Raw genomic sequence first — 14748 nt, 5'->3', positions numbered from 1 at the left:
CATTTTTAGAAAGCTGAATTATTTGATTAAAATAGAGACTATGGGAGGCCTTCCCATAATTCAGAATTTTATAGATAAGTTTCTGGATAACAGATCCTATACCTGTATCACTTGTACTTCGTCCAAACTAAGATATAATTAATCCTTATTGGAAGCAAAACCAGCCTATTTTTACGGAAATATCAATTATTCGGAAAACTCCAGGTCCCGAGCATTCTGGATAACAAATCCCATACCTGTATAAAATTACTGTGTAAATGTCATTAATATACTATTAATTAAATCAGTGTGCATCCCATGGCTGAATGGCATTAGATGGTACTCCATAAAAAAATGAAGAACGTGCCCCATACTTACCTCTGTTTTCTTTTGCAGTACACTAAAAGGTTGTCAAATAGAAAAAAGACTCGGTCCTGGATATTTCCAGATGAGATCTTTAGCAAGACTCCGTGCATAAGCATATCCGTACAAGTATCAGTGATGCTGGACCCCTACCAAAGAGGAAGACAAAGCATTAGTCTGGGAAACAATGATTTTTTTTTTATTTTGTATTACAACAAGCAAGGGCTATTTTAAGGAATGATGAGGTTTTTAGAAAACGTTATAATTATAAAAATGAGTAAACTTTAAACAGCATTCTGCTGAAGAGTAGAAATGCCAATGCCCATCAGATACAACTTCCAGCCTACGTGATTTCAGTTATTCTTTCAGCATAAATATCCATCCATGGTGTTTAACCCTTTAAGTGCCACAGAACGTAGAATCTACGTTCTGTGGATCAAAGGACCAAAGTGCCACAGATCGTAGATTCTACGTTCTGCAGCACTTCCGGGTTTGCGAGCGGAGGAGCGGCTGTTAGAGCCGCTCGCTCCGCTCCTTCACGATCCCCTGCCCCTAGACAACGAGCAGAGCAGGGGATCGTGTGGCCCCTGGGGCGCGATCGCCCAGGGGCCCCAAAGCAGCAGCAGGGACGCGTTTCCTATGCGTCCTGCTGCTGCCTGCGCTGCACTTCCGCCCAGCTCCGCCCCCACATGGCTGATGACCGTTGGAGCTGCAGATCTGCTGCGTGGAGCCCTCTCTCATCGATCTGAGGCATCTACCCCAGGTAAGTGTAACATTTACACACACAAAAACACACAAACACACCAACACACACTTATTACAGTAATATACACTTACATTCACACTTACACACACTCACACATAGATTTTTGGGGATTGGGGGGGTCACACACACTCACAGCACCCATGTACACTTGCACACGCGCACACGCGCAAATAACATGCAATTTACCCGTTGTGCACACGCATATGTACATATATGGCTTTGTGGCTTTTTTTTTTTTTTTCTTATCGCATCGTCTCTTTTTGGGCTAAAAAAAATGTTTTATTGCCGTTCCGAATAGCGTATTCGCTAACCGTACTGTGCAATAGCATTTGTATGTTATTTTGGTGGTTATATTGCAATTTTGGGTATTTTGGTGCATTTTTAGCCATTTTATTGAATTTTTTGCCATTTTATTGCATTTTCAGCTCTGCATTTGTGTTGTTCACTTGTTTCTGTCCGTATAATCGATTTGGCCCAGCTAAAATATTCAAACGGTAATTCTGGTGGCCGATTACACTAGTGTGAAAAAAAAAAGCATTGATTTTTGTGGTTTTATTAGTTTTTGGTGATTTATTTGCATTTCACACTGTTCTGTGTTATTTTGTTTTGCCTATGTAAATTTTATCTACTATATATCCATTTGTGGGTCTCTGTGCGCCACATAGTTTGGTATATCTATGCATATTGGGCATCAAAGTGTTCAGTAGACCCCTGGCGTTCATATTTAGGATGTTTTATGCTGATACGTTACGAAATGTGGGGCACATAATGGGGTAAAATTCAAGCTTTGTGACGATTTTCAGAAATTTGATAAAAACCGTTATGTTCAGCATTGCTTTGCAGTTTGGCAGTTTGCAGTAGAAACACTTATTTACCCATATTGGATTCGTCAGAATGTGTACTTTCTGAAAATATATGGTTTTCTGGGGTCTCTGTACTGTTAGGGGGATCTAATGTCGCATATTACACACACCAGGTGCTTATATTGCAGCAGCCAGCGCGTCAGCTGTGAAAATGTCTATACATATTGTCATTTGGGGGTCTCTGTGCGCCACATACTTTGGTATATCTATGCATATTGGGCATCAAAGTGTTCAGTAGACCCCTGGCGCTCATATTTAGGATGTTCTATGCTGATAAGCTACGAAATGTGGGGCATATAATGGGGTAAAATTCAAGCTTTGTGACGATTTTCAGAAATTTCATAAAAACCGTTATGTTCAGCATTGCTTTGCAGTTTGGCAGTTTGCAGTAGAAACACTTATTTACCCATATTGGATTCGTCAAAATGTGTACTTTCTGAAAATATATGGTTTTCTGGGGTCTCTGTGCTGTTAGGTGGTCTAATGTCGCATAATACACACACCGGGTGGTTATATTGCAGCAGCCAGCGCGTCAGCCGTGAAAATGTCTATACATATTGTCATTTGGGGGTCTCTGTGCGCCACATAGTTTGGTATATCTATGCATATTGGGCATCAAAGTGTTCAGTAGACCCCATGCGCTCATATTTAGGATGTTTTATGCTGATAAGTTACGAAATGTGGGGCATATAATGGGGTAAAATTCAAGCTTTGTGACGATGTTCAGAAATTTGATAAAAACCGTTACGTTCAGCATTGCTTTGCAGTTTGACAGTTTGCAGTAGGAACACATATTTACCCATATTGGATTCGTCAAAATGTGTACTTTCTGAAAATATATGGTTTTCTGGGGTCTCTGTACTGTTAGGGGGGTCTAATGTCGCATATTACACACACCAGGTGCTTGTATTGCAGCAGCCAGCGCGCATCAGCCGTGAAAATGTATACACTATTGTCATTTGGGGGTCTCTGTGCGCCACATAGTTTGGTATATCTATGCATATTGGGCATCAAAGTGTTTAGTAGACCCCTGGCGTTCATATTCAGGATGTTTTATGCTGATAAGTTACGAAATGTGGGGCATATAATGGGGTAAAATTCAAGCTTTGTGACGATTTTCAGAAATTTGATAAAAACCGTTACGTTCAGCATTGCTTTGCAGTTTGACAGTTTGCAGTAGGAACACATATTTACCCATATTGGATTCGTCAGAATGTGTACTTTGCGAAAATATATGGTTTTCTGGGGTCTCTGTACTGTTAGGGGGGTCTAATGTCGCATATTACACACACCGGGTGCTTATATTGCAGCAGCCAGCGCGCGTCAGCCGTGAAAATGTATACACTATTGTCATTTGGGGGTCTCTGTGCGCCACATAGTTTGGTATATCTATGCATATTGGGCATCAAAGTGTTTAGTAGACCCCTGGCGTTCATATTCAGGATGTTTTATGCTGATAAGTTACGAAATGTGGGGCATATAATGGGGTAAAATTCAAGCTTTGTGACGATTTTCAGAAATTTGATAAAAACCGTTATGTTCAGCATTGCTTTGCAGTTTGGCAGTTTGCAGTAGAAACACTTATTTACCCATATTGGATTCATCAGAATGTGTACTTTCTGAAAATATATGGTTTTCTGGGGTCTCTGTACTGTTAGGTGGTCTAATGTCGCATAATACACACACACCGGGTGGTTATATTGCTGCAGCCAGCGTGTCAGCCGTGAAAATGTCTATACATATTGTCATTTGGGGGTCTCTGTGCGCCACATAGTTTGGTATATCTATGCATTTTGGGCATCAAAGTGTTCAGTAGACCCCTGGCGCTCATATTTAGGATGTTTTATGCTGATAAGTTACGAAATGTGGGGCATATAATGGGATAAAATTCAAGCTTTGTGACGATTTTCAGAAATTTGATAAAAACCGTTACGTTCAGCATTGCTTTGCAGTTTGACAGTTTGCAGTAGGAACACATATTTACCCATATTGGATTCGTCAGAATGTGTACTTTCCGAAAATATATGGTTTTCTGGGGTCTCTGTACTGTTAGGGGGGTCTAATGTCGCATATTACACACACCGGGTGCTTATATTGCAGCAGCCAGCGCACGTCAGCCGTGAAAATGTATACACTATTGTCATTTGGGGGTCTCTGTGCGCCACATAGTTTGGTATATCTATGCATATTGGGCATCAAAGTGTTAAGTAGACCCCTGGCGTTCATATTCAGGATGTTTTATGCTGATAAGTTACGAAATGTGGGGCATATAATGGGGTAAAATTCAAGCTTTGTGACGATTTTCAGAAATTTGATAAAAACCGTTATGTTCAGCATTGCTTTGCAGTTTGGCAGTTTGCAGTAGAAACGCTTATTTACCCATATTGGATTCGTCAGAATGTGTACTTTCTGAAAATATATGGTTTTCTGGGGTCTCTGTACTGTTAGGTGGTCTAATGTCGCATAATACACACACCGGGTGGTTATATTGCAGCAGCCAGCGCGTCAGCCGTGAAAATGTCTATACATATTGTCATTTGGGGGTCTCTGTGCCCCACATAGTTTGGTATATCTATGCACATTGGGCATCAAACTGTTTAGTAGACCCCTATGTTTATATTTAGGATGCTTTATGCTGGTAATGATACATGGACAATACGATGCTGGAAAGTTGAAGCTTTGAGGCAATTTTCAGAATATTTTACCAAAACCGCCAAATTTGGCAAAGCCTTGCGACTCAGTAGTTTGGGGCAGAAAGGCATGGGTACCCATTTTAGATTCTGTATAATGTGTACTTTCCAAAAATATATGGGTTTGGGGGGTAAACATATATTTCTGTGTTTTTACCCCACAAAAATGCAGTCAATGTGTTGATTTTTCATTAGCTGAAGTTACCCACAGGACTATTTGTATGCGCTAACTTCATTTTGGGGCCTCTAACTGCCATATACTTTGGTAAACCTATGCACAGTGGGCACCAAACTGTTTGGAGGACCCCTGGCAATCATATTTAGGGTGTTTTTTTTTGGTGCGTAACGATACATGGGTGATATGGTGCTGAGAAGTTGAAGCTTTGAGGCAATTTTCAGATATTTCACCAAAACCGACAATTGTGGGAAAGCCTTGCGACTCAGTAGTTTGGAGCAGAAAGGCATGGGTACCCATTTTAGATTCGGTAGAATGTGTACTTTCCAAAAATATATGGGTTTTGGGGGGGTAAACATATATTTCTGTGTTTTTACCCCACAAAAATGCAGTCAATGTGTTGATTTTTCATTAGCTGAAGTTACCCACGGGACTGTTTGTATGCGCTAACTTCATTTTGGGGCCTCTAAATGCCAGATACTTTGGTAAACTTATGAACAATGGCCACCAAAATGTTCAGAGGAACCCTGGCAATCATATTTAGGGTGCTTTTTCTTAGTACGTAATGATACATGGGTGATATGGTGCTGGGAAGTTGAAGCTTTGAGGCAATTTTCAGATATTTCACCAAAACCGACAATTTTGGGAAAGCCTTGCGACTCAGTAGTTTGGAGCAGAAAGGCATGGGTACCCATTTTAGATTCTGTAGAATGTGTTCTTTCCAAAAATATATGGGTTTGGGGGGTAAACATATATTTCTGTGTTTTTACCCCACAAAAATGCAGTCAATGTGTTGATTTCTCATTATATGAAGTTACCCACAGGACTATTTGTATGCGCTAACTTCATTTTGAGGCCTCTAACTGCCAGATACTTTGGTAAACCTATGAACAATGGCTACCAAACTGTTTGGAGGAACCCTGGCAATCATATTTAGGGTGTTTTTTCTTGGTGCGTAACGATACATGGGTGATATGGTGCTGAGAAGTTGAAGCTTTGAGGCAATTTTCAGATATTTCACCAAAACCGACAATTGTGGGAAGGCCTTGCGACTCAGTAGTTTGGAGCAGAAAGGCATGGGTACCCATTTTAGATTCGGTAGAATGTGTACTTTCCAAAAATATATGGGTTTTGGGGGGTAAACATATATTTCTGTGTTTTTACCCCACAAAAATGCAGTCAATGTGTTGATTTTTCATTAGCTGAAGTTACTCACGGGACTGTTTGTATGCGCTAACTTCATTTTGGGGCCTCTAAATGCCAGATACTTTGGTAAACTTATGAACAATGGCCACCAAAATGTTCAGAGGAACCCTGGCAATCATATTTAGGGTGCTTTTTCTTAGTACGTAATGATACATGGGTGATATGGTGCTGGGAAGTTGAAGCTTTGAGGCAATTTTCAGATATTTCACCAAAACCGACAATTTTGGGAAAGCCTTGCGACTCAGTAGTTTGGAGCAGAAAGGCATGGGTACCCATTTTAGATTCTGTAGAATGTGTTCTTTCCAAAAATATATGGGTTTGGGGGGTAAACATATATTTCTGTGTTTTTACCCCACAAAAAATGCAGTCAATGTTTTGATTTCTCAGTAGCTGAAGTAAAGTCCTGAACAATTTGGATGCGCTAACTTCATATTTGTGTCTCTAAATGCCAGATACTTTGGTAAACCTATGCATAATGGGTATCAAACTGTTCAGTGGACCCCTGGCAATCATATTTCAGGTGCTTTTTCTTGGTACGTAATATAGTTTGGGATATGCGGAGCAGCAAAATAAAACCTTTGAAATGATTTTTCAAAATTTTGAATTTTATTTTGAAAAACCGCTATGTTCAGACAAGCTTTTCTGTTTGGTAGTTGGGAGTAGAGAGACATAGTTACCCATTTTGTAATCGGCAGAATGTGTACTTTTCAAAAATGTATGGTTTTCTGGGGTAAACCTATGGTTTCAGGATTTTTTGCCTTGGAATCTAAAGCATGCCGTTTTCTGCCTTAGTGCTTTCAAAATTCAGTAATATACTGCCGGGAGTTTTTGCTGTACAGAAATCCTAAATCTCCCTAAAACTATACATATCTGGTATTGGCACGTTCGAGAGACATAAGGCTTTCCAAATAAGTTGGATTTTCATCTGTAAAATGAAATATTTTTCTGGTATAAATTGATATACGATGAAAAATGGTAATTTTTCATTTTTTTTTGTTATTTAGCACTATAAATTTTTTTGCACAGGTGGAAATACATGAAAACTCAGGCAGATTTAGAAAGCTCAGTTTCTACCGAAAAAAACAATGTATAATTTTCCTAGGTAAACTATAGGTTTCCCCTCAGAAAATGCCCCTAAAGTGAGAGAGCACAAAATGCTTAAAAACGGCTGGCATTTCGCGTAACCAAAATGTGAAATTCTGCTGGCACTTAAAGGGTTAAATAAAAAGTCGTCCATGTCTTGCCCCTGACAATTCTCTAATGTCCAACCATGAATGCGCACATCCAATACAACAGGTTTGTGACATTAATGCAACTGCAGGTACGAGATCCTTTATCTGGAAACCCAACTCCATTTTAATCAATTAATTCAAAATTTTAAAAATATCCATAACATAATTTCTTGATATTGTCTCTTTTTATTTTGACTAAAGGTGGCCATAGACACACAGATCCGATCGTACGAATCGAGGATTCATACGATTTTCGGATCGTGTGTGGCGTGTGCCGACATCTTTCGTCCGGCGGAGATCGGTCGTTTGGTCGATCGGTCAGGTTTGATTTTGACCCGACCGATCCCGCCGGAGCTCATGGCACATCGTAATCTGATCGTTCGGCTATACGGCCGAACAATCAGATTACCCCCGATATAGCCATACCTGTTTATGGCATATCGGGGAAAGATCCGCTCGTTTGGCAACATCGCCAACGCAACGAGCGGATCTTTGCATCTATGGCCACCTTTAGTTACCTGTTAGGTTACATAGTACAAGTATGGGATCTGTTAAACCCATTATCCACTAAGCTCTGAAAGGAAATCTCCCACAGACTCCATTTTATCCAAATAATTGAATTTTATGAAATGATTTCCCTTTTTCTCTGTAATAATAAAACAGTAGATTGTATTTAATCCCAGCTATAATATAATTCATCCTCATTGGTGGCAAACAATCCTATTGGGTTAATTTCATATTTAAATTATTTTTAAATAAAAAAAGTATGGTCATCCAAAAGCATTCTGGATAACAGATCCCATCAGGGGCATCCTGGCCTTCTCTTTTGCCTGAGGCAGCTTGCTGCTGCCCCCTCCCCCGCACTCTCACCTTTTGTGCTGGAGGGGGGTCCACAAAGTTGGTGGAGGGTTCCAGAGTGGTCCAGGACACTAATGTAGAGAGCACAATTGTTCTCTGCTGACATCATAAAACCAGAAATTTGGCTTCTAAAGTTCCCAGGAGCGGCATTTTTGCCAGCCCTGGTAACTAGTGGGACGCTGCCGCTTGAGACTAGTTCCTTAACTCTTCTCATTGGCGCAGCACCCCTGGGACCCATAAATGAAGTGCTGTGAATTTGTTTACAACTTCTTCCCAAACCTAGCTTTTACCTGTATATTTTATATTTTTTCTGTATTTCAGCCGGATGTGCTTTAGTTTGGGTGCTATATGTCTATAATACACAAGAGCCACGAATATCCTGTAAATTATATCTTTATAAACTGTGCTTAGTGATGTCATTGGTTATAATTGGAGCTTAGTGATACCATTTGTGTCACATGACTCACTGAAACTTGTGTATTATAATAAAGTACCCCCTGTTGCAAAATATAAGGATATTAGAAGTCACCTCGAAGCTCCAAGGCCTCGTGATTTTATATGGCCATGAAACCCCTTGGTAACTTAAAATATCCTTATATTTTACAAGAGGGGGTACTTTATTCACTATATAAATGGTGCCTAGTGAGGTCATTGGTTATAATCAGAGCTTAGTTGTGTAATTTGAGACACATAAGCAAATGGTGGTCACGCTGATTGTCATTTAGACATACCATGGCCCCAAATTAACAGGTTGGCACTTGCAGCCTTTGTGGTCTCTTGTTCTACCACAGAGAGGATGTAATTCCAACAACAGTTTTTCCTGTTTGTAGAGTATAACAAGAACATGTATTTCTTAAATTGAAACAAAATGCAGAAGACATTTTTAGCACAAGCCCATAATGTAATTTAAATACATAATAAAATGCACAACAAATGTTTTTTATAGCTTCCAGTTTTCTGTCAAGTTTTCATTTGGGCCTTTGCCTGATATTTTCCATACTACCAAGTTAAATAAAACATTAAAGGGAACTGTAAACTGTAGAAATGAGCACAGTTATACCCTAAATAACACACTTTTCTCTAGCTAAATAGGGCAGCACCTACATGAGGAAATACGGGTATGGGATCTATTATACAGAATGCTCAGGACCTGGGGTTTTCGAGATAACGGATCTTTCCATAATTTTTCCATAAATACTGTAAGTCTAATCGGAAATCATGTAAACGTTAAATAGGCTGGTTTTGCTTCTAATAAAGTATTAATTATATCTTAGTTGGGATCAAGTACAAGTTACTGTTTTATTATTATAGAGAAAAAGGAAATAATTCTTAAAAATGTTGATTATTTAAATAAAATGGATTCTATGGGAGACGGCCTTTATAATGGGCTTCCAGATAACCTTTCCATACCTGTACACAAAATACAATATTCCAAGAGTAGCCCAGGAATATTTCTGGACTTATCAGACAGGTGGAACCATATGTCAAACTACGGTCTGAGATGGATAGAAACAGAGCCTCCAGCTCAGATTGGTTCCATGTTATTGGATTGCTAGATAGTGCTTAGAGATCATACAGCTAATAGACTTATAATCTCAGAATACAGTTCAATATGAGAACTGAAAGCTCGCTTTGATCCCAACTGAAGCTAAAAATACATTTTTCCCCCTTTATTTCTTGCAAAGCCAAGCTTTGTGGTAAATGTTCCCTTCTGGTAGGAAATCACTTTGTATCTTCTGTTCTATTTCTGAGCCTCAGCTGAAACACAGATGTTTATTTAATGAAGCCGGAGCTGGTTAAGGTTTATGCGGTACCACCTCGATTCTGTAGAAGGCTGCACATTTCTGTTTTCTTAGGTTGCAGGCGAGCTAGAGATGTCACTTTTTGGTCTGACAAATATCACAAGGGACGTACAGACGCTAGCAGAAATTAAATGACCACTCCTTGGCTGCCCAATAAAAAACAATATTTAGTTCTAGGCAGTTACTGTAAATATCACTGTATGGCACAACATACAGTATATTATTATCATCTTAGGTTAGTGACAATGTAAACTGTTGGCTACTGCACAGACAAAGCAATGCATGCATCTCCTTCCCTTTAGATTAGGGGCTAGAAAACCGTCCAATCACAGAATTGCATCATGCACCATTTTGAAAAGCTTCCTGGAAATCCAGCAGGTCTGTCTCTAACCTACTACCTAGTGCACCCAATCATTATCCACAGCAGCCCCGCTGACCCAAGTCCTACTCACTCCAGGTCCAGGAACTGCAACACGTCACCATCTTTCCTGCACTGGTACAACAGAAGCTGCTGTCCTACCATCATCATTAGAGGGTTGCAATAGGCTCATTACAGGAGCCTAATGCACATAACAAATGGGTGTTAAAATGATGGCTTCCCATGTCCTGTAATATATCAAGCCTTGGATATAAACAGATTCTGTTTCCTAAAATAATGGTCTATATGGTTTCAGAATGAGTTTGTAAGCTATTGTTATTATATTATCAGGGGCTACAATTGTTTTTAATGAAGTAAGTGCATTATGGGACCTGTTATCCAGACGCTCGGGCCCTGTTTTTTTTCCAGATAACGGATCTTTCCATAATATTGATCTTCACACCTTAAATCTACAAAAAAGTCTTATTAACATTAAATAAATCCAATAGGCTGGTTTTGTCTCCAATAAGGATTAATTATGTCTTAGTTGGGATCAAGTACCAGCTACTGTTTTATTATAACAAAGAAAATGAAAATCATTTTTAAAAATTTAGATTATTTGGAAAAAATGGGAGTCTATGGGAGATGGCCTTTCCGTAATTCTGAGCTTTCTGTATAGCGGGTACTGGGTAACCTCACAGGTAACTAGGTCCAACTAAAAAGAGACACTGTCATGAAATTAAGTTATGTGAAACGCTTGATTGTGCAAGTTTAGGGAAATGATTTATTTAAACGTGAAAAATAATTTCAATGTAATTGCAGTTAAATATGCAAGTACAAAAATCGAGTTTCTTGCCAAGTTCCTTTCCTATTTCTCATTAGTCAGCAAGCCTAACCATGCTGAGAAAGCAGTAATCTTTATAACAGAGTAAAATGATACATTTGAGGATGATAATAGTAACCCTTCGATACGTTATTCTGACCATACCTCCCATCCTTCAATGTGGGACTGCCATTCCTCCAGGACTTCCAGTTTTTCCATCTGTCGCTTGGCCTCATTGATGTTAGTGCAAACAGCTTTCATAGCTTGGAGAGCATCCACCACATATACATGGTCACTGTGTTTCTTTGGAGTCCTCTTCAGTAACTCCTGGGGGTGGGTATAAAAAGTGCATCAGATCATGAGACAAATCAAATCCACCGTATGCTGAATCAGACAAAGGCAGTGGGACATTGCTTTAGGAGCCCTGTTTCCAGCAGGATTTTAGGTGCAAGGGAAACTGCCCTGATGTCATTGGGGATGGTATATTCCCATACTTTATTTGGTTTAACGCTTTGCCTGCTTCATCTCTTTGATCTTGCCATGCCAGACAACAGATAGCAGGAAAAAGATTAAGGGGTATGGTGAAAATGTCAATGTAAAGGGGACCTGTCACCCAGACATAAAAAGCTGTATAATAAAAGTCCTTTTCAAATTAAACATGAAATCCAAATTCTATTTTTTAGTAAAGCATTCATAGCTATTGTAGATTCATTTAAAAATATCAGCTGTCAATCAAATATTGCCTGCTCCTCCTCAAATGGGTTAGGCATAGAGGCGGGGCAGGCACAAACTTTCAGTTTCCATTCAGCACTTACTAAATGTCACAGCTCTCCCCACATTCCCCCTGTCTTTTTACAATCATGTAATCAGTGCATGGGGTCACCCATTCTGGTGCACAAACAAGATTTTGAGATGATGCAAGGCTTGCTTTAATAACAATGTCGCCAAAATGGCACCTGCCTGCTTGCTATAATTATGAATTCCTAGACAGAAGGAAACAAGATTCAAATAATTTATATAGTGTAATTAAAATGTATTTTGCTTGACTAACATGATAAAATAGGATTTGGAATACTTTTTTTGGGGTGGCAGGTCCCCTTTAAGTCCATGACAGGCAGGCCAGTCATGTAGAATTACAGCAGGCAATAGGTTAATACGGTATTGCAATACTTGTTAGCGCATGGGAACATACATGCATTCCAGGCATTCATCATCCCATGCTGAAGCATCACCTCACAAATCAAGTAAACCGAGTAATATATCAAGATGTGGATTATGTCTCTCTCTTCTATTCCTGACTGCGGTTCAAGGAACAAAGATCATTAACGCTAAATTAGCAGAAAATTCACAAATGATTACATTTAAAATGCATTCTTACAGGCTTGTTTAATAACCATGTACACGGACAGGTCCATCAATTTCTCCAGTAATAGACTGAACTGATAAATATATTTAGCTACAAACGTGGAATGAATTCATTAATTGGTGTCATACGATAGCTGTAAAATACCCACTGACCAGTAATAGGAAGCAAGATACTAGTTTCACAGATAGTAGGGAATAAGCATCTTCATTATTGCGGAATAATTTGATAGAGGGGAAATCAGAATTTATAGGCTTACAGTAAATGCTATTTTGTTCTAATGACGCTGCCCCTTTACCCAGGGATGAAACATCTGTTTGATCTTGTCCTACAGAAAAGTGAAATATTTGCTTTGATTCTATTAATATCTCTTTCCATAATCATGTGAGCTAAGAAATTCATTAATTTGCGATCTAACCTTTCTTGAAAATTAGTCTGGGAAAACTAAAATGTGCTCATGAAAGAGGAAATTCAAATACCCTACTGTATAATTAGGCATAATTGCTGTTTGGAGGAATTAAACTTGCTTTACTGTAGAAACACACTAATACACTGACTCATGTATAATTGTACTTATGGAAGCAGATATTCACACTGCTGTATAAATCTAGGCCATCTGCATCATTCTGCTCCTTTAACTGTATATTCAAGGTTACCCATACCCCGATTAGTATCCGATGGCCTTTTAAAAAGCATTTAGATAACAGAAGCAAACAACCCCCCTAGAATTCTATACTCAAGATAATCGTTTCCTTATGGAAAATTAAGCACAAGTGAGACACGTTGATGGCTTTGTAATGAATAAACTCTTTTTTGCTGAATAAAACAATTTACTGGTCTTGCCAATTCTGCTCAGTGTTACCAGTATTTATATATAAAAAAAAATTAAAACTCCTTCTTTAAAGTGATGGTTCACGTTTACGTTAACTCTTCATATATTATAGGCTAATTCTAAACAATGTTTCAATTGGCCTTCATTTTTTCTTTTTTATAGTTTTTGCATTTGCCTATTTCTTCCAGCTTTCAAATGGGGTTCACTGATCCCATCTAAAAAAGAAATGCTCTGTAAGGCTACACATTTATTGTTATTGCTACTTTTTATTACTCATCTTTCTATTCAGGCTCTCTCCTATTCATATTCCAATCTCTCATTCAAATCAATACATGGTTGCTAAGGTAATTTGGACCCTAGCAACCAGAATACTGATATTGAAAACTACTGTGCTGCTGAATAAAAAGCTAAACAACTAAAAAAAACATAAATGAAAACCAGTTGAAAATTGTCTCAGAATATCACTATCTACATTATACTAAAAGTTAATTTAAAGGTGCACAATCCCTTTAAGCAGTAATGTGAAGATTCTAAGAAAGTTTTCTCGAATTTCCTGTAGGCTGTGTGTATAAAATTAATCTTTTGTGCACTCATATCATGATGTGTGTGCTGTATTGTTGCAGCTTATTGGCACAAGTATGGGGCCCTCAAAAGGGCTTGCCTGGCTGATATCTGTCCAAAAATCAGGTATCTAACGGCCAGTACACTGGACTCAGTAACCTGCTGTATGATCCAATTGAATCAGTCTGATTTAGTTACATAATTAAGTTAAAGGCGAAGGAAAGGCCTGATTACTTGGGGATGCCAAACGTAAGCCACCCCAAGTGATTATGTAACCCTTTCTTGGCAGGAAAATCCAGTGCCACACTGTGGCGCTAACAGTATATCCCAAGCCTTCGCTAAGTGGGTAAATATGTAGTAGTATGATCAGAGGTATGTGTTGCAACACCAGATTGGTGCACCCCGGGGGGTGTAAAGTGAAGGTCTCATCAACTCCCAGTGATAGTGAAAGAAGAAAGACCCTGTGAGGCAGAGCAGATGCAGGGAAGCAGTCTGGCAGCTTTAATCCACACTGAGCTTGGAATGCTGATGTAGGGAAAGGCTTCCTGAATTCCTGAGGAGATCCACTGCAAGTGTCACAGAGGCTGATGGGAAATCCACAGTCCAGATCCGGTGTACACGCTGGCAACTCACGACAGGGTTGAAGTCCTATCTATCCTGCAGGGATTACTTCCCTAGCAATAGCTCAGGCAGCTGCATTAGTTCCAGTCGCTATGATGGCTGACAGGAAAGGGTTAACTAACTCCCTGTGCTCTGACTATGGATTCCCTATATGGCTAAATGTTCTATAGGTGAAATCCCTAGCTTCCTACTCAAACAAACCAGCAGGAACACTCACAGCAGAGAGGAGAAATCTCAGACTGGCTCTCAGTAGTTC

The 14748-nt window shown here is 39.2% G+C and overlaps 1 protein-coding gene across 3 annotated transcripts in view; it reads right to left on the bottom strand.

The window, feature by feature from the left end:
- LOC108719287 (phosphatidylinositol 3,4,5-trisphosphate-dependent Rac exchanger 2 protein) overlaps positions 1-14748 on the bottom strand; it is a 176723-nt gene that overhangs the window by 118215 nt on the left and 43760 nt on the right. For 2 of the 3 annotated variants that reach the window (XM_041566483.1, XM_041566484.1), the window contains exons 6-7: positions 11281-11442; positions 358-491 (exon numbers count right to left, since the gene is read on the bottom strand). The exons of the other annotated variant lie outside the window; for it this stretch is intronic. In XM_041566483.1, the coding sequence (XP_041422417.1) occupies positions 358-491; positions 11281-11442 (296 nt within the window). The remainder of the gene's footprint in view (positions 1-357; positions 492-11280; positions 11443-14748) is intronic. 3 annotated transcript variants of the gene reach the window in all.

Source organism: Xenopus laevis, chromosome 6L (assembly GCF_017654675.1).
Source record: "Xenopus laevis strain J_2021 chromosome 6L, Xenopus_laevis_v10.1, whole genome shotgun sequence".
NCBI lineage: Eukaryota > Metazoa > Chordata > Amphibia > Anura > Pipidae > Xenopus > Xenopus laevis.
Note: the sequence above shows the minus strand (reverse complement) of the source record. Positions and strands in the feature narration are given on the sequence as shown.